This window comes from Quercus suber, unplaced genomic scaffold (genome assembly GCF_002906115.3).
Source record: "Quercus suber isolate HL8 unplaced genomic scaffold, Cork oak 2.0 scaffold_434, whole genome shotgun sequence".
Classification (NCBI taxonomy): Eukaryota; Viridiplantae; Streptophyta; class Magnoliopsida; order Fagales; family Fagaceae; genus Quercus; species Quercus suber.
Genome location: NW_027069885.1, coordinates 226,946 through 247,897, shown reverse-complemented (window position 1 = coordinate 247,897; position 20,952 = coordinate 226,946). Strand labels below are relative to the sequence as shown.

General features: G+C 38.9%; 1 protein-coding gene across 1 annotated transcript; it reads right to left on the bottom strand.

The window, feature by feature from the left end:
* Nucleotides 1-16,133: 16,133 nt before the first annotated feature.
* Nucleotides 16,134-16,808, bottom strand: LOC136062625 (uncharacterized). The gene has a single exon (XM_065761901.1). It carries the CDS (start codon nucleotides 16,806-16,808, stop codon nucleotides 16,134-16,136), a length of 675 nt encoding a protein of 224 aa, XP_065617973.1.
* Nucleotides 16,809-20,952: the final 4,144 nt, after the last annotated feature.

Genomic DNA, 20,952 nt, shown 5'->3' with positions numbered 1-20,952 from the left:
ATAAGATGAAAAGAAAAAAGAAATCAATTTTTCTCCACAAGGAGAAGAAGAAGGATTTTTCTTTGAGAGTCTATGTACAAAAGGACTGATTGAGAGACCACACATCTTGGGCACCATGTGGAATTGAGATGAAGATTAAAGGTATTCTCAAGTCAAGGTTTTGAAATTCACTGCATCAAGGTACGCTTTCTATTCTTTGATTCTAGAATTCATGGTTACATATTTATCTTTCATGATTGAAGTAGATCCGTTTTTTGTTTCTGTTGCTTCTGCTGCATGTGTTTTGTATGAGATACAAAACCAGATTTTTCCAACATCTATAACCTCAAGATGGAATGTAAGCATACAACATGACCACTATCACCCACTGTAGAATGTAAGCATACGGCATAGCCACTATTACCCATTTTAGAATGTGAGCATACGGCACGACTGCTATCACCTACTGTAGAATGCGAGCATACGGCACGGCCTCTATCACCCACTATAGAATGCAAGCATATGGCACGACCACTATAACCCACTGTAAGGCTCTTATAAGAATCTTCTTTCTTGTGAGAACATATGCTTGACATGAATCTGCATAACATGTTTAGGAGAGATCATTAGTTCATCTGCATTGCCATTTGTTTCATGGGCTTACCATTTGTGTCTGAATTTCTGGTTGTTTTGTAGATTATGTCTTGGAGGGCGAGTTCTAGAAGAGACCGGGGGAAGGCCCCCATTTATGCTACATCCCACGGGGACTCTTCTTTTGATGATGAGACTATCTCTGCTGGTGAATAGACATTTGAGTTCTGCAGAGCCATTTCGACCTCGAGGGTGATGACATCAGGCCCACTTGAGGGACCTTTATGAAGACCCGATCTAGGAGGCAGCACTCAGTCGAGACAGTTAGTGTCTCCTTTGAGTCTCGCACCATTTCCAGCGGGGCTTCCTCACAGCGCCGACCAGTTACAAGGAGAAAGACCTCTAGAGGAGAGATGCCAGCTAAGGTTCTCCTTTTTGATATAAAGGCTGATTTGTTTGGGGAGGAGAAGATCTATCCGGGTGCTCAAAGGTGCAGGTTGAGGTCGAGATTCCCGCCACGTCAGGTCGAGGCTGATACTTATATTAGAGTGGTAAATGGCAGTATTAGAGACAATCATCTTTAGTGCGTGCTAAATGATCATCCTTCTGCCCAGGCGCAGAAGGGACAGGTATGCTATATTTCTTCTTTTGTCATTTAGATTCCTGTCATATGCATGTGTTAACAGATAGTTTCTGATTTTGAATGCAGGGGCCTGACAAGATCTGTGGTTAGGGTGCTTGGTCCACTTTTCTTCGGCTGTTGTCTGATCTTGGGAACTACCAGGGCTATGCGGATTTCTTGAAAGAGCAGGGGTTCGAGGATATTCTGAGGATCCCCCCATACCCCATGAGGCACAAGAATGGTGAGGCTTTGGTGTGGTGGTTTCATGCCGAGACAAGCACCTTTCACCTGAGTTGTAGGGAGTATGCAATTCTCCCTCTTGATTGGATGGCCATCCTGGGCAATAGATTCGATGGATACCCGATTTTGACTGATAACATGAGCTTTGAGATGGCCTGTGAGCTTTTGGGCATCCCTCTCCCACTGTCTACGGGCACGAGAGGATAATTTGACCTTACAGCGTAGCCACAAATCCACACTGAATAGCTGTAGGGTAGCATCCCTTTGGGTGAGGTGCCTACTGACATTCTTCTTCGACGGTTCTTCATGTATTTTCTCGGTAGTTGCTTCTTTAGCAACAATCTCTTTCCTAAGGCGAGCTTCACAGTAAGATTTCAAGAGCCTAGAGGGGTGTTGGCAAATTTTGACATGGTGGACATATGAGTACGTCCTAGCTTTGTGACCACGGTTCTCGGGTTTGTCAGTGATAGTGTATCCTCGAACATATGCTCGGCCTCTCTGTACGATCACCAGCGTTGTCCTTGTCAGGATTTATGCCTTAAAATCCAATTTATTGGCATGTCAATAATTAAATTGTTTAATTATATAAGACTATTTATAGATGAACTAATGGGATATTATCTTAGTCTATGAGATGCATAGTATGTGATTTAGTCACAGAATATATAAATCATAAGTTCTTTATAAACTCAGAATTTTAGTTTTAGTCGATGATGAAATTGGACATTTCATCTATGAAGATTATAACATATCAATTAAGATGATTTATCTTGATCATGGAAATGGAGACTTCAAGTTGATTTGTTGATATATTTTTTACCTCAACATAAGAACTCTCTAGAGTTTTGATTTGACCATTCCCTCTAGTCAATCTAATCGAGAACAATACCAAAAAGGTTAATAAACTTTTAGATTTCAAAGGTCAAGACCAAAATGGGTTCCAACCAAGTAAAACTTGACTTGAGGATGTTTTTAGTTTAAAAACTACCTCATTTATATTTCATCCTCCTTTTTAAAAGTGCCTTTCAGGGCTGTTGATACCATATTTTGTTCTCTCTTGATTTGCATGCTGAATCCCAAAAATTCCAAAAATATCAATTTTTCACCAAAGGACCGTGGGAACATCTAGATTAACATAGTACAACCTGTTTGGGTATCGGAGCACTTGAAGTGCCATATTAGGTCAAAATGACCAAAATACCCCTAGTCAGCCAAAGGTTGAGCAAGGGTCAAAATTGGTCAGAAACACCCCCAAAACAATATTTTCCATGTTTTTACATCAAACCCGAGCTTGTAGGAGATTTCTTTTTCAACTTTGACCAAGTTTCACCCAAGATTGACTCCTAGAAGCGATCAAAAATCTAATTTTGATTTGAATGTTGTTGGAACTAATTTCATTGTGAATGTTATTGAATTTCCTTTCCAACGACTACTCATGGGTAGAAATCGGAGTTAAAATGGTTGAGATATCTCGAAACCCGTGCTGGGCACATTAGCTCGCTTCCCAAGGCCATAACGTTTTATTCCATTGTGGATTTTCAAATTGTTAAGAGTTATGGAAACTGTACATCCATACCTTTCCATTGATACCAAGATCAGCTCAATCAGAGTTCGGGAATGCCTTCAAATGATCAATCAAAGTTAGAACTAAGAAGCGGGGTAAGATGACAGGATTGCTAAGGTCCGCTGAGCGGCCCCTAAGGGTGCACTGGACACTTTTTTTCTTATAAAATGCTCAAAACAGCCCCAAAATTATCCGATAGGGATAAAAATGAATTTTGGGCATTTTGGAGCTTTTTTGGGTGGTTTCTGATGGAAATAAGTATGCGCGCAGTGGAAAATTATCGAATCTACTTCATTCTCAATCTATAACATGTACTATGTAAATTTTAGAATTCGAGCATAAGAGAGCGTACCTGGAAGCGGTGAATTTCAAAGCAAAGATCAAAGCACTTGGGAATACTTTTAATCTTCACTCCAATTCCACTAACGCCCAAGAAGTGTGGATTCTCAATTGGTTAAAAAAGGAGAATTAAAGAGTGACTTACACTCTCATATACACCATTACAATGATGTTTTTCTCTCACATAAAATTCTGAACATTTTTCCTTTTGTATCTAACCAATCATCTAATTTGGCTGGCCTTTTGGGCCTTTCCAATTTGGCTTAAGTGTGTGGCTTGGTGTGGGACCAGTAAGACACTAGCTCCAATGGGTCATGGGCTTTTCTATCAATTCTTGACAAGTCCAAAGTTACCATTAATTATATTTAATACCACTATATAAATATAGTTACACTCTAGGCCTTATCAATAAGTTATATCCCATGACTTTATTGTACATGCAAACCCCTTCATAAAATATTCATAGTAATACAAAGTCATAAATGTGGACTGCCACTTTATAGATTACTACATCTTAATCCTTGAGTACGCGGTTTAATCCTTTTAAGTTATTCATTATATATTTATGAAATAAAATTTCATAAATATATGCTTTAGTAATTTCTTACCAAAGTGGTTAGGCCTAACTCTCTGAATAACAAACCCATTAAACTTATCTCAAGGAAATATTTTATATCTCCGTTAAGAGACTATAAATTCCATCTTGAGAATATATGTTTCATCAACACTAAATGTGGTTGCCCAACATATTGAGGTTTTGACCGTAACTTTAGATTTCACTTCTAATATATCAAAGCAACCTACACTTCATGATCAAGTCCATTATTCTCTCAGGATTAAGATTTCATGCAAATATAAGTCGTGAGATTTATTATTCATTTGACAGTCCTTAGGAGAATAATAAATCTCACAACAGTCCAGTTCAATATATCTTAACTCTTAAAACATATCAATACATCAACTAGAAGTTTCCACTTTCATGATCAAGACAAATCATCATAATTGATATGTTATAGTCTTCACAGATGAAATGCCCAATTTCATCACCGACTACAAACTATAATTCTAAGTTTACAAAGAACTTGTGACTTATGTCTTCTGTGACTAAATCACATAAATCACACTATGCATCTCATGGACTATGTGATAATATCCGAACATTCATGTTACCATTATTTCAAATAATAATAAAACAATTTTATTAAACATAATATTAAGTCATACATAATGTCATACACAATGTCACACTTAATATCATACATAGCATCATACAATAGGATTTAAGGGCACTAATCCTAACAGTTTCTCTCTCTCTTTCCTCCTAAATTCTCTCCAAAAACACAAAAAACCTTTGATTTCTCACTTTTCCTACACATTAAGAGGTAGTGTTCTTGCTCTCATCTCCCTCTTCTTGGTCCATATACCTTGGATTTGAGGTTTGGGGTAGTAGATGTAGCTTTTTAGCTATAATCTAAACCCATTTAATTTTTCTGTGTGTTTTATTACTTTATTTTGCTTTCTAACATGTTTTATTTCTTTTCTAGCATGTCTACTTGCTTTCCTAACATGTTTTGTTAATTTGATGTTGTTGGCCAAGCCTTCATGGGTTAGGATATGTCTAGATTTCATATTTATGTGCTTCTTGCCATGTTTAGGTGCTTAAAACTTTGTTTGGATGCTATGACTAGTGTTTTTATAGCTTTATACATCTTGTTTGTGTCTTTTTCTTGTGTTTGGCTTTTGGGTAGGGTGTAGATCTAGATTTAATGGTCTAGGCCTACATCTATACACCCGAGTACAATAAAAGGGTTTGGATTAGTTCCTCTTTACATTTTTATGCTTTGTTCGCTCTTTTCCATGCTTGTATACTTAGATATTGTTTCTTGCATCCTTGCCATGCTTCTTTTGTCATGTTTCCTTTTGTGGGTTTGTGCTTGTTGGCCTTTTGTTCCTCTTTGTTTGTTTGGTTGAATCCTTTCCCCTTTTGTGGCTTACTTGGATGTAACCGTGAGGGTGAGATTACATCCTAGTGATGTTGGTTTGCTTGTCGTTTGTCTTTCCTTCCTTTGTTTAAGCTCTGCATGTTAGGGCCCCCTTTTTGTGATAACATGCTTAGCCTCTTTTGTGCTTGCTTCTTGCCACCTCATGTGGGTTTTCTTGCTTTTGTTTGCTTTGCATCCTTGTTTATATTTCCATGCATATGTCTATGTGCTTGTTATGTCATCAAGTGTCGTTCCTACCCAAAATCTCGTGCAGGTTGTGGGCATAAGGGAGTACGCCTCAGCCTTTGGAGTGGACCATGATGAAGGGTGAAAAATAGAGTCGCCACCTAAATTAGGTCTAGGAACCATATTGGGCCTTTTGGGCTGCTCACTTACATACATAAGTTTGCATATCAGATTATGGGTCTAGAGTTTGGGTGCGGTTTAAGAAGGTGTTAGGCACCTAAGACCACCCGGCTTGTGGGCTGGGCTTATGGGCTAGCCTCTATTATGTGTTACTAGGCTATATTTAGATAAAGAAGTTATTAAACCTTAACATAAACATACATCATGCACTTAAATAAATATAACACAAACAACATGTTATATATCACATCACAATATAAAAGGAAACAAATAAAACACAATCAAACAAATATTATATTAAAAAGGGAAATATAACAATTAATAAAACACACAAGAAAAAAATATTAAATAAACCAAATATGGCAAAAATACCAAAATAAACATGGAAAATAATTAAACACAAATAATTAACCTAAAACAGAGTCAAACATAATCAAAGAACACGTGAAAAATGATTAGATAAATAAAAACAAGATTTTTGCCTTAATCTCGGTTCAGGGTGTGTATGCATACTTAACTATGCATACTGTAGATACTGCATTTTGTGCTCCTTACGACTCGGGCCCCCGTTCCCCAAGGATGGTAAAATTCTAAAGCCTAAGGTTGGTTTAGGGTCCGATCAGATTATAAATTGACTTGAGAAAAGTTTTTATAGAAAATATAACTCTTTTATTAATAAAATAAAGCCATTTTTTGGAAAATAAAGACCATGGAAACCTTAGGGTTGCGTACACATACACACATATGCATAGGTAGGTTTAATGTATGAGTACACAACTAAGGTTCCAGAAGCTATAAAAGGCAAGTTTTTTTGCATTAAAGCTGAAGTTCGGAATGAATCTCACATCGTATAGGAGCTATTCCAAAACCCCATTTTTCAATTATATAAAACCTTATATGGTATATTTCAAAAACACACGGGAAAATCCTAAGGGAAAACACAAGATTCTCTAGAAATAGTGAATCAAATAGGGAGTTTTTCACTAGACATACCCAAGTCAATATTTTCTGATTAGGCTCTTTTCTAACATTGATCTTTGAGTTTTAAGATTATTAATCATTTTTGTATTTGATTGTGAATAGATTGACTAAGCGGAATGGTCAAAATCAAACTTGAAAAGCTTCTTATCTAAGGTATTAAGTTCTAACATTTTCTTTTCTTTTCTCTATTTTAATTCTATTTTCTTTTGGTTTTCTTGCTTTGTTTATTTTGTAACATGATAATAGCTTAATTTTGCATATTTTTATTGTAAGGACCAAATTTAGGCTCCCAGCCCACCACGTGAACGGACTTAGGCCCAAAAAGCTCAAAATAATGAATTTATAGAGAATGAGTTGGAAAACTGGGCTTTAGATAATTTAACAAACACTGAAATAGGTTCATATGATAAGGAGATGAGAAGAAAAGGGTTTGTATTGAAGAAAAATCGTCCTCGACAAGACCCAGGGAGGTTGGTTCTTATGTATTATTCTCTAGTTTGGTTACAAATTTGGTTCCTGAATATTACACTGTTTTTCTCTTCAATTGCCGATCCCCCATCCATGAAGGATCCCTTGCATTATATAGTTTCTTCTGGAGCATCTTAATCCTACACTTACTGATCCCTTAGGCCATCACTTGAGTGTCTGTCCTATCAGACACCCTCTCTGACCCTATTTGCATTGGGGTGGCCAAATCTACACTGTTCAGGGATCTTCTCCACATTAATGCAGCTAGAAAATTAGCTGCTAGACATTTAATACGATAGAAGCAGCTTTCCCATAAGATATTTTAGGGCCTTCCTTTGTCGGGTGCCTCTATAAAGCTTATCCAATCCATTAGAACTTCCTGAAACTTTTCCTTGATCAATAGACCATTTCCTCTGACCTCAGCCTTGGTCGACCGAGGAGACCTTTATCCTCGGCATGTCCCGTTAAGCCCCTATGGCCAATACTAACTTTTTTGTTTGTTAACATAATCCCTTCTCTCCAAGATTCCTCCTCTTCGAGCAAGACTTTATCCTCGGCTTGGGCCATAAGCGTAATGTGCGAATATACAATGAACATCTGGGCCCAATATTCTTACAATAGCTCCTAGAGATCCTTCTTTCTAACTCTTTAGGAAGAAGGGAGGATTTCGACGTCACCATACCTGCTCTGTGCTCATTTAGCCCCACCCCTGCTCGTAAAGACGCATTTTAACTGCCCAAGATATGATCCTAACGCTTCGGCTTCTATGTTCCTCATGTTCTACGATGTAATGCAAATCCAATGGCTGATGTTTTTATTGGGTACCGAGTGGGAAATTTCCCGCTTCTAGCTTCTCCCTTGATATAAATACCTCTCAAATCAACTTTTCCTCTCACTTTAGTATTCATTTCATTCTAGCACACATACCTTGAACCTATACATCCTTTCAACTCACTTGAGCCTTTACAAATACCAAAGATCAGCCCGAGGACACCTTTACTCTTTCTGTAAGTCTTCTTGAACTTTTACTTTTTTAAATTTCTATACACTTCCCTTCTCTTCTTACTATCTCTTTTTCTCCTCGACTCCACTTTCCTTCCTAGAAATTGATAGATTTAAGAGCTTAGTAGACTCTAAAGAAGAGATGGCAAAATTTAGGGCGATGTATAGGATACCTCTAAGGGTGGCCACTAGGTACTACGAAGAGGGACAGTGGCACTTGGATAGGAAAAAGGGAGAGGTAGTCATCCCCATGATTGCCTTCATAGAAGGTGGGATGAGAATCTCCATGGGTGTTGTCACTAGGGGTTACCTTAGGGCCTATAGGTTGGCCTTTACCCAATGTCTCCCTAATATGTTCAGAATACTAGGGTGTGTAGATGCCTTCAATGAAAAGATGGGTTTAGGGTTGACTCACCACGATGTCAATTGGATCTACAACCTCCATCACCTCACCGGGCAGGGGTATTACCTTAAGTCTAGGTTCCCCAAGGTTAGGCTCATTCAATGCCTTCTTGACTCCAATAAAGGTTTAAATAAAGACTTCCTGATTATATCAGGGGATTGGCACGATGGCCTCTTTTGTCCGACGAGGGAGGGCAAACCAAGTGTGGCTTTAGGCTCAGATTCATAATTCCAAAGTTACTTTATTTTTCTCTTTCTTTGATTTTTGCATGTATCTAAGGTTTTTTTTCGACTTGTATTTCGCTAATGTTGTCTTTTCGGCTTTTTTGATGATCTTACAGACCCAAATTCTGTCGTTCCTAACTTTGGCCTTGTAAACCAAGAGAGTTCGGACAATATCTTGAAGGCTAAAGTCTTCGTCCATTCTAACGGTCAACTCAGGGCAACCCACCTGATATTAGGTTATCAGCCTATATCCAAGACTTTTCTTGCACCGAAGTGTGTAATTAAGGCGAATGATCCTCGGCTACATTGCATTAGCGTAGTGGCCCCAGGTTTTCTCCTTCCCAGCCCTGTTCTAGAGGCTACGCTCACCACAGAGCCCATTCTTTTCCTGGTCCAAAACCGGATGGTGTCTAAGGTACTACTCCTATACTTGAAGGCATACCAAAAGTAGGGGCCTCATCGTCACAGAAAATGACTGGAGTTGCCACTTTGTCTTGTACCACCAATTCAGAAGAGGAAGAGGTGGTAGAAGCAACTAATTCCGAGGACGAGTTTGAAGTTTTCGACCAAGTCTTGTCCCCGGAACCTTCGGTCCCTGATTTTGGCTCACCATTCTCACCAATAATCGACGAGATAGGCATTCAGGGCAAACTAAAATCTAGTTTGCTGGATTTAATAGAGTCCTAACCTGGGAGGGATGCACTTAGGAAGGCAGCCTGTACCAAGCCTCCCACTCCTCCACCTGCTTTGCCCCCTCCCTAACCGGCTGACTTGAAGAGGAAAAGAGAGCAAAAAGGGAAGGAAGTTATGGAAGCTGGACAAACCCTTCCCCTTCGCAAGGACGAGGGTCAAAGAATATCTAACAAGCCAAAATGGGGTAGAAAGGTAGTGAGAGGAGGAGTGACCCTCTGCCCGAGCCTATAGCCTAGCTTCTGGCCCTAATGTTAGATGAAGCCCCCTTGCTAGATGATGCTTCTATTAGGGATTTTCAAGGCAGAAAGGTTGGCTACGTGGCCGACGAGTGGAGCAAGCTTTGTTGCTTCCCGGAGACATGGCCAAGCTGCGGTCCATGAGAAGGCATGAGGTCTTCCTCAGCCTCAAAAGATATTTGGCTATGGTATGATTCTACTTAACCCTTTTATCTTTTTTCATTATACTTGACTTATTTTTTTATCCAATCCACCTTTTTTCTTTGGCAAGCTATTCAAGCCTCCTTCTGAGTATAAGAGATGACTAACTCCTGCCACCGGCAGATGAAAGAGGAGGAAACAAGGCGTAACACTGCCATGGAGGCCTTTCAGGCGGCCGAGAGGAGCATTCAGGAGATTAAGAAGAAGCTACAAGAGGAGGAGAAAGAAAGAAAATACGCAACAACTGCCCTTGAAAATGTTGAGAAGCAAGAAGTAAGTCGAAAGCCAAAAGCTGCAGCTGCGTGGTGTTGAGGATTAGCTAGCCACCTCCAAGACCCAAATTGCGACGCTGAAAAAGAAAATTGAGGAAGTTGAGAAAGCCAAAGCTCTAGTCGAGAAAGCCAAGGAAGAGGCAGAGAAGGCTAAGGATGAAGCTGAGCAGCATGGGTATGAGGTTGGGGTGGCTGAGACTGAGGACTCCCTTAAGGCCAAGGTCTTGGCTGTATGTAGAACTTACTGTGCCCTAACATGAGGTGAAGCCCTCAACCAAGCTGGGGTTAAGGCTTCCTCTATGCTGAAGAGAGCAGAAAATATCTACTACCCCCTAGCTATACGCCTTTCAAGCTCTTCAAATTCTAAGGCCGACCCAATATCCTCGAAGGTAGATGAAGTTCAAGGCGACCCACTTGAGGCTCCTCCTGCAGCGGACACTAATACAGAGGGGTTAGGGCAGGCCGAGGACACCTCAAAGACAAGGGAGGCCAATAGAGAAGCAGTCCAAGGTTCTGACCTTCCTCCTTTTGCTCCAAAGGATACATCCAAGGAAAAAGAAACTTCTCAAAGTATGGAGCTAGTATTGACAACTCTTACCGTATCCCCAAAAGAGGATTCCAAGGAGAAGGCCGAAGTGTTCACCACGGCAACAAGTGCAAAACCTTCCAAGGATCCAAAAGATAAACTTGTAATTAAAATGAAGAAATAAATTGTCTTTTTCCTTTTTTTTCTCTTTTTTTTTTTTAGTTTGTAATCAACCTGTCTTTTTACACTTAATCTGCCTCATTTGAAGGTTTCTGTTTAATGAAAGTTATAGGTATTTCTTTCCTTCCTGTGATTTCCGTATTGAAGTTGATGTGACTTCCATTTTAGCTAGCACTTAATAAAAGTGATGGTGAGGTAACATTCCTCTCACTAACCTACTTGAGTAACAAAGCAATTGTCCTGCTTCATATAATCAGTAGCAAAAGCAGGTGAATTTTGTTAAGTTAATCACCTCTGCAAATTATAAACTTAATTTTAAAGAATATACACAATGTTGCAATATGCATATAAGTTTAGCATTACTTTGTGCCTCACTCATCACCAAGTTCATAGGGTCAATGGGAAAGTCAACTTTTACGCAAATATAGGTATACCTGTAAATGCTTTAAGTGATGCTCATGAGACTCCATTTGGGACTCTTGTGGCAATGAAAATTATTGTTGTTTGGAGTGATCACACCTGGTACCAAAGTAGTTAATAAAGGATACTAATTTATCATAAACATATATTTCACAAAGTTCGTTATAATCAAGATTTTGCCTTGATATTTACCATTCGAAGGAAAAGATTGATCTACTCAAGGCATGTGATTTGAGGATCCAGGCATGACCAAAGTTATGTTTGATACTTAGATAGTTGTCATAATGTGTTAATTTTCCCAAAGCAGATGGTCCGAGGAACTAAGAATAGCTAAGGTCCTGTTTAACACTTAGAAAAATAACTGAAAAATATCAATTTTCCCAAGGTATGTGGTCCGATGAGCTAGGCATGACCAAAGTTATGTTTGATACTTAGATAGTTGTCATAATGTGTTAATTTTTCCAAAACAGATGGTTTGAGGAACCAGACATAGCGAAGGTCCTGTTTAACACTTAGAAAAATAAAAGGAGATATTAATTTCCCCAAGGTATATGGTCCGAGGAGCCAGACATAATCAAGGTTCTGTTTGATACTTAGATAGTTGTCATAATGTGTTAATTTTTAAAAAATAGATGGTCCGAGGAACCAGGCATAGTTAAGGTTCTGTTTAACATTTAGAAAAATAAAGAGAGATATTAATTTCCCCAAGGTATGTGGTCCGAGGAGTTAGGCATGACCAAGGTTCTGTTTGATACCTAGATAAATGGTGTGAAAACACATGACACACAATGTAACAAACTTACACCGGGAGTAGGAAGCCTTTATTAATAATAATACCTCCTAAGGTTATTTACATTCCAGGGACGCGATACAGCCTTTTCCTTGTACGCACCTATTCCCGCTACCGATGTGATACGATATGGACCTTCCCAGTTGGGTCCTAACTTTCCCCACACTGAGTTCTTTGCAGTCCCTAAAACCTTTCTCAAGACCAAGTCTCCAACTATCAGAGGTCTTAACTTTACGTTGGCATTGTATCCTTACTTCAACTTGTGTTGATAGTAAGTTAATTGGACTATGGCACCTTCTCTTCACTCTTGAACTAAGTCTAAACTTCTCCCCAATAGTTCATCATTGCTGCTTGGAGTGAAGAAAGTTGTTCTCAATGTAGGGAATCCGGTCTCTAGAGGAATAACAGCCTCGGCCCCATTAGTCATGGAAAATGGCAGTAATCCGATAAGTTTATAAGACATGTGACAGCTTTTCTACCCATTTCCCCTTTGCATCATCTAACCTCTTTTTAAGTCCACTCATGATGACCTTATTAACGGCTTCAGCTTGTCCATTCCGCTATGAATATGCCAGAATGGAATACCTGTTCTTTATTCCCAGTTCGTCGTAGTATCTCCTGAAGGCTTTACTATCAAATTGGAGTCTGTTGTTCGAGATGAGGGTATTAGGGACTCCGAACCTATTAACAATGTTTTTCCAAATGAATCGTTTGGTATCCACGTCCCTGATGTTTGTCAGTGGTTCAGTTTCAACCCATATGGTGAAGTAGTCTATGCCGACCAACAAATACCTCTTATTCCCTACTACCTTAGAAAAAGGGCCTACAATATCCAAGCCCCATTGAGCGAAAGGCTAAGGACTGAACAGAGGATTAAGGACTCCCCCAGGTTGGTGAATATTGGTCACACCTCTTTGCATAGTCCTGTACTTCTTTTTGCATCATCGGCCATTAGTAGCCTTGCATAAAGGCCCGATGTGATAAAGATCTGGCCTTTTGTGGCTTCCACAAATTCCTTCATGTAATTCTTTCAGGATTAGCTTAACCGCTTCAGGGTGAGCATAGAGCAAGTATGGGCCAGAAAAAGATCTCTTATACAATTTCTAGTCCTTGGATGGCTAAAGCTGAGGAGCCTTTCTCTGCACTTTTTTAGCTTCAGACTTATCCTCAAGTAGAATGTCTTCCTTAAGGAACAATACAATAGGATCCATCCAACTAGGACCTATCCTTATCTGATGAATATGAGCCATGGTCCCCCTTGCCTCAGTGGGCTTGTACAAGTCCTCTATGAGGATTACCCGAGGTAGACCATATGTCGAGGATGTTGCCAATGTGGCCAAAGAGTCCACATATGTATTTTTACTTGTAGAAACTTGTGATAAAATAAAAGACTTGAATCCAGACTGTAAATGTCTAACCTAGCAGAGATCTGGCTTCTAACTCCCCTTAAACTTGACCACCAGTCTTGAGTCTGAGAACAATTCCACCGCTTTTCCCCCCATTTTCTATACTATGGTCATCCCTACCAGCAGGGCTTCATATTTAGTCTTGTTGTTTGTAGCCGAGAAGTCCAACCTTAAGGATTTCTTAATTGTAATACTCTCTGGAGATATCAAGACTAGTCCCACCCCAAATCCTTTATGGTTCGCTACATCATCAACGTATACTTTTCAGGATACAGGTTCTTGTATAGAGATCATTCCAACTGATTTTCCATCTATTTTTTGCTCTTTTATCTTCTCTTCTTCTAGGGATTCAGCGAACTCAGCAACCAAGTTAGCAAGAACCTGACCCCTGACAAAGGTGCGAGGCATATATTTGATGTCAAAAGCCCTTAAAATCGTGCCCCATTTTGCAATTCGCCCTATGTAATCTGCACTCCATAGCAGACATATAAGTGGGAGCTGGGTTAGGATGACAACTATGTGTGACTGAAAATAGTGGGGAAGCTTATGTGTAGCATGCACCACTGCCAAAATGGCCCTTTCCAGTGGTAAATAACGAACCTTGGCCTCATGCAATGATTTACTCACGTAATAAACTGACCTCTGTACACTATTATCAACACGTATTAGCACCAAACTTACCATGTGGAAGGCCACCATGATGTAGGCAAACAAAACTTCATCCACATTAGGTCTGAATATAATAGGTGGCCGAGACAAATATTCTTTCAATTGTTGGAAAGCCAGGACACACTCCTCGGTCCATTCCACTTGTTTAATAATTCAAAGAAAGGTCTACATCTGTTTACCGACCGGGAGATGAATCAGTTTAGAGCAGCTGTCATCCCTGTAAGCTTTTGGACCTCTTTGGGATTCCGAGGTGGTTGCAAATTGTTGATTTCCTTAGTCTAGTCAGGGTTGACTTCAATTCCACGGTGAGTAACCATGTAGCCCAATAACTTCCCTGATCTGATGCCAAAAGAACACTTGGAAGCATTAAGCTGTAGCTTGTGCCTCCTCAAGATATCAAAAGTATTTCCGAGGTCATTAACGTGGTCGGACTCTACCTTGCTCTTTACCACCATATCATTGATATAGATTTCCATATTTTTTTCTAACTGAGGCTCAAACATCTTGGTCATCATTCTCTGATAAATAGCTCTTGCATTCTTTAAACCGAAGGGCATCACCTTATAATGGTAATTTCCTAAAGGAGTGACAAAAGCCATCATTTCTTAGTCATCCAAAGCTAAATGTATCTGATGGTACCCTTGAAAAGTATCCAGAAAGCTCATCCGGGGATGACCCACAGTCGCGTCTACTAGCCGATCAATCTGAGGCATGGGGAAAGGGTCCTTTGGGCAAGCTTTGTTCAAGTCCGTAAAATTCACACATACGTGCCACTTCCCAGTCTTCTTTTTTACCACTACCATGTTAGCCAACCATTTAAGGTAAAAGACCTCTCTAATAGCCCCAGTTTACATAAGTTTTATCACCTCATCCTTGACAGCATTAGAATGTTCCTTGGATGAACGTCGAGGTAGTTACTTCTTGGGTATGACAGATGGGTTGACATTCAAGTGATGGCAAATGAAACTCGAATCTATTCCCGGAGCTTCGTAGGCATTCCAGGCAAACACATCAACGTTTTTCTTAAGAAATTCTACTAATTCCCCTTTCTCCTGAGGTGGTAGCTAAGCTCTGACCTGGAAGAATCTTTCCGGATCATCACCTATGGCAAATCTCTCTAAATCTTCATACTTAACCTCCTTGGCCGGCCCTTTAGCATGTAATTCTATAGACTTTGATTGCTATAAACCTTCCTTAACCAAGGCCGAGGACTCAATTGCCGGCTGATGTAAGATTGCAGACACGAGGCATTGCCTAGCCATGAATTGGTCCCCCACTAGCTCCTCAATCCGATCTTCTGACGGATACTTCACTTTTTGATGCAAAGTTGAAGAAACAGTGCCTAGGGTGTGAAGCTAGGGCCTGACCACAATGGCCGTGTAGGGGGAGTATGCAACCACTATGAAGTCCACTTCCACGATTTCTGAGCCTGCCTACACAGGTAACCTGATTTGACCCTTTGGGATAACAACCTTCCCATCCAAACTAACTAGGGGCAAATTATAGGCGGTGAGATCCTCAGGTTTTAAGTTCAGTCTCCTATATAAGTCAAGGTACATAATCTCTGCACAGTTGCCTTAGTCCACCATTACCTTCTTCACATCATACTCCCCTATTCTAAGGATGACCACCAAAGCGTCATCATGTGATTGGATAGTTCCAACCTTGTCTTCGTCCAAGAAACTCAAAGAAGGTTGGACTTCCAGTCTAACTCTCTTCGGCTCAAAATTGGAACCGCCAACTGACAACCCAGTTATAGACATTACCTTGGAAGGATGAGAACCAGTTCTCCCAGGTGTAGTAAAGATGACATTGATTGTACTTAACGATGGCCTTGAAGGAGCATTCCCCTGGGCCCCTGACCTTGATTGGTCTCCCTGCCTGTTAGGGCGGTACAAGAGATGCTATAACTTCCCCTTTTTGACTAGTTGTTCCAGATTCCACAGTGTTCGGCAATCTTCGGTGGTATGTCCTTGCTCTTAATGGTACTGGCAATGAAGGCTTTGGTTGTGCTTCAGTAGGTCTCCACTCATCTTGCTCGGCCATTTGAAGTATGGCTCATTCTTGATATTCTCTAAAACTTGATGCACCGACTCTCGAAACACGGTGTTTACCATTTGAGGGACTGCAGGCCCAGATTGTCCGACAAAATCTCTCCGAGGTTTGTTATTGTTGAAGCGATCCGACTTAAAATCCCTCCTCTCCTGAGGGATAACCTTACTCTTTCCCTTATCTTGCTGTAGGTTTTTCTCGACTTTCTTATACTTGTCAATCTGATCCATAAGTTGACGTATACTAATAACAGGTTTTCCTGTCAAAGATTTCCTCAAGCCATGCTTGGCAAGCAGGCTAAGCTTGAAAGTGCTAATGGCTACGTCGTTAAAATCACCATCAATCTCATTAAACATCTCCCAGTATTTGTCTGAATACATCTTTAGGGTTTCTCCTTCTCTCATGGACAAAGACAACAAAGAAGCTAAGGGCCGAGGAACCCTGCTACATGTAATAAAGCGGGATCCAAATACTTTAGTAAGTTCCTTGAAAGAATCAATGGAACCTACCTTCAAACTATCAAACCACCTTATTGCCACAAGCCCCAAACTGGACGGGAATACCTTGCACATCAAAGGCTCGTTCTTGGAGTATATGGCCATCCTTTGATTGAAGTGGCTAACGTGCTCCATTGGGTTCGTTCTTCTATTGTACATGGTGAACATGGGTTGGGAAAATCGTTGAGGAAGTCTCCCTCCTTCAATCTAGCGCGTGAAAGGTTACTTGGAAATCTAGTTAAGTGCTCTACTCATAGCGTCGTTTTCCAGGTCGACCAAGGATGAATTTCTATTTCTACGTTTATGATGATAGTCCTCATCGTACGAGAAAGACTCGCTAGGGTGAGTCCTCGATTTGCGCCTATAGCTACCATCCTCCTCACTATCAGAAGAGAAGTCAGGATTGGGGGAAGCTCGCCTTCGTTGTTCATGACGCAAGGTTCTCCTCAAGTGATCAATTTCCTTTTGCATGTTTATGGCATTCTCCTCTTGAGATACGTGACTTTTACCCCGAGCCCTCCTGATCCCTTTGTTGTTCAAGATCATGGAAGTGATCTTGACGTTGGGAATCATAGATTCTGCCTAGTGTGGACCTGAACCTACCATTGTTGAAAGTCGGATTTACTATAACACCAGTAATTCACACAAACAGCGCCAATTATATGGACCAAATTTAAGCTCCCAACCCATTACATGGATGGACTTAGGCCCAAAAAGCCTAAAATAATGAATTTATAGAGAATGGGTTGAAAACCTGGACTTTAAATAATCTAACAAACGCTGAAATAGGTTCAGAAGATAAGGAGATAAGAAGAAAAGGGTTTGTATTGAAGAAAAATCGTCTTCGGCAAGACCCGAAGAGGTTGGTTCTTATGTATTATCCTCCAGTTTGGTTACAAATTTGGTTCCTGAATATTACACTATTTTTCTCTTCAATTACCGATCCCCCATCTAGGAAGGATCCCTTTCATTATATAGTTTCTTTTGGAGCATCTTGATCCTACACTTGTTGATTCTTTAGACCATCACTTGAGTATCTGTCCTATCAGACACCCTCTCTTACCTTATTTGCATTGGGGTGGCTAAATCTACACTGTTTAGGGGTCTTTTCCACATTAATGCAGCTAGAAAATTAGCTGCTAGACATTTAATGCGGTGGTAGCAGCTTTCCCTTAAGATATTTGAGAGCCTTCCTTCGTCGGGTGCCTCTGTAAAGTTTATCCAATCCATTAGAACTTCCTGGAACTTTCCCTTAATCAACAGACCATTTCCTCTGACCTCGACCTTGGTCGACCGAGGAGACCTTTACCCTCGGCTCGTCCTGTTGAGCCCTTATGGCTAATACTAACTTTTTTGTTTGTTAACACACCCCCTTCTCTCCAAGATTCCTCATCTTTGGGCAATACTTTGTTATCAGCTTGGGCCACAGGCCCAATGTGCGAATATACAATGAACATCTGGGCCTAATATCCCTATATATATATATCATTATTAAAAAAGCATTATCATATTTATTTTAAGTTAATTCATGCATTTTATAGTTAATTTTGGAATAATGCTAAATAATCAATTTTGTACTTAAATGAATTTCAATGCGTGAATTTGTCTTTTGTAGGATAATGAAATTAAATTAGTGGATTTGTGCAAGGAAGAAAGTTAATGGACTTTAATTTTACAATGGTCATGATGAAGTCAAAGAAGGCCAACCCAATTAAATACAAGCCCAATTGGAGTAAGGAATCAAAGGAAATTTGCACCTAATCCAAGTCCAATTCGGATTAGGATTCTAACTTACACACCGGTTAGTATTTGGAGCATAACTTTCGGCTCAGATGTCCAATCGAGATGATTCAAGTTAGGCTGAAAAGCTAATTTAAAAGGCTACAACGTTTTAGTTTACCAAAAGTTCAAATTCTGGAGTTAAATGGGTAAACAATGTCGGTTAATTGAAGCCTAAAAATCTGGGATTTTCTCCAAACGGGAATTCAACTTGTAATAGGATTCCTTAACCTATTTAAATGCTCTTTAGGGAAAAATTCAAAGGGAAGCTGCTGTAGAATATAATTTAGATTTTCTTAAAGTTTCTTTACAGTTTTTAGAATTCTATTTGTGTTATGGCTTGCTAGAAGCCTTGCTAAGGTAAGGGACGAAACCCAACCGTTTATTGGTATGTTCTTAACAATTATTTATTGGTTTTAATGCTTATATTTTTATATTTTTGATTGTTTTACTTATCTAGAAAAGTATTTAGTTCTGTATAATCCTTTGATTTATTATAGACTCCAGGCAGTTAAATGCTTAGTATTCCCTGCTAATTAATTCACTAATTTTGTTTTGCCTAAAATCAATCAATTGCATGAAATTACCTTAGACAATTAATTCTTGAGTTTTTATTATTAAATCATCCGACTAAGGTCATTTTTTGTATGAATTTTAGTTGAGTTATAAAATAAATATTGTTAATACTACTAATAGATGTGTTGTATGTGGATCCTTAAATTTTAGCACCTTAATATATTGTTATTTTATCTCAATTTAAATTACCTTTACTAAACTATCAAAAATCTTTTCAGTTAAACTTTATTATTTTAGTTTTATTCTCTTGTGGTTTGCTAATCAATTCATTTTTCCCTGTGGATTCAATCTCGGACTTTTCGAGTTATTATTTTGCGATAATTCTGCACTTGTGAGCATTATTTAAGTCGCAGCATAACATGTTTAGGTAGCCTAGAGTTTAATAGTTTCTGTATGCGTATGTAGGCCTATGTATGCGCACACATACTTGTACCTAGAAACCCTAATCTGAGTTTTCTTGCTTCTATTTTTTTATTTTTTATTTCATATAATATGCCTTTGTTTTGACCCTTCTTTTATGTTTTTGAGTCACTGTTTCTTTGTTTGATTGTTTGTCTGTCTTTAACATGCTAGAATATGGTTTCTTTCTATTTCTTGCTATGATATACTATGAACATGCATTAATATGATCATGCATTCACACATAGGTGTTGTGATGCAGTTAAGTAAGTGAGGTAAGTCATGTATTCATATAAATATGCATTTTGAGAGTTTGAGCAATTGCAGCTCCAGAAATATTTTTTAGGTGGGTCATTAAGAAACTTAAATTAAACAAAATTTAATAAAAATAAAACTTGAATATATCAAGATTTTTTTATATGAGTTTTCATATTTTGAAGTTATTTCATGATAATTCATTATCAGTTGTCAACTTGTCATTATTTATTGTCAATATAAGTAAGTGTAACCATTTTATTTTAATAAGTTTATATAACATGATATATTTTTTGCAATTGTCATTATCTATTTATCACTGTTTTTATAAATATATTTTAAACTATATGACAAAGCTCAATCCACCAATTTTGTATTACTTATTAACCCATTTAGCTACATTTATCTATACATAAATAATATATTAAGTGTCTAATTAACCAATCAAATGCTTGAACAATCATTAACTTTACTCTTTTTTTTTTCCTTTCTTGAGTCACTAATTTTATAACAAAAAGTTCTATAACACGATAACTGTAGGGTCAGGAATTGTAGCCCAAGCTCAAAACAACAAATTTATAGAGAGTGGATGAAAGAGCTGGGCTAGTTTTGAATTTAGCAACTGTTAACTATGATATTCAGGAATGGGCCAACATAAAAACGCACTTAGCAACTAAAAATATTGATGTTCGAAGAGGTATATTATTGATTGAACAGTGAATACAATTTTTAAAGTTACAGTTAAATCGTTCTCCCCCTCTCTTCTTTAGAGACCTTTCTCATTTATATAGCCTTCTTCTAAACTATCTTCATCGTACACTTGTTCTTCATTCAAGAAATTACTTGAGTACATGTCACATCAGGTATCTTTTTTAGTTCTCCAAGAGTGTTGGTAGTTGAAGTTGTATTGTTCAGGAGTCTTTTCCACATAAATGCGGCCAGAAAAGTTGCTGCAGTGCATTAAACACGATAGTAGCAGCTTTTTCCTTTAAATATTTCTCCATTCTTATCATCTTCAGACATGCCCAAAGCTTATCCTTATCATTGAAATTGCCAGGAAGATCACTTGAACCTCCCAGGTACTTACTTGATCGAGACTTTTTATATCCGAAGAGAATACACTCTTCGGCCTGCTGATGATCTCTTCGGCTTGCCCTCCTCGATCATTTCCAGGTATATTTTGGAATCCTTTTTAATCATTTTCTTCTCTTCGGACATATCTTAACCCAAAAAAGGGACC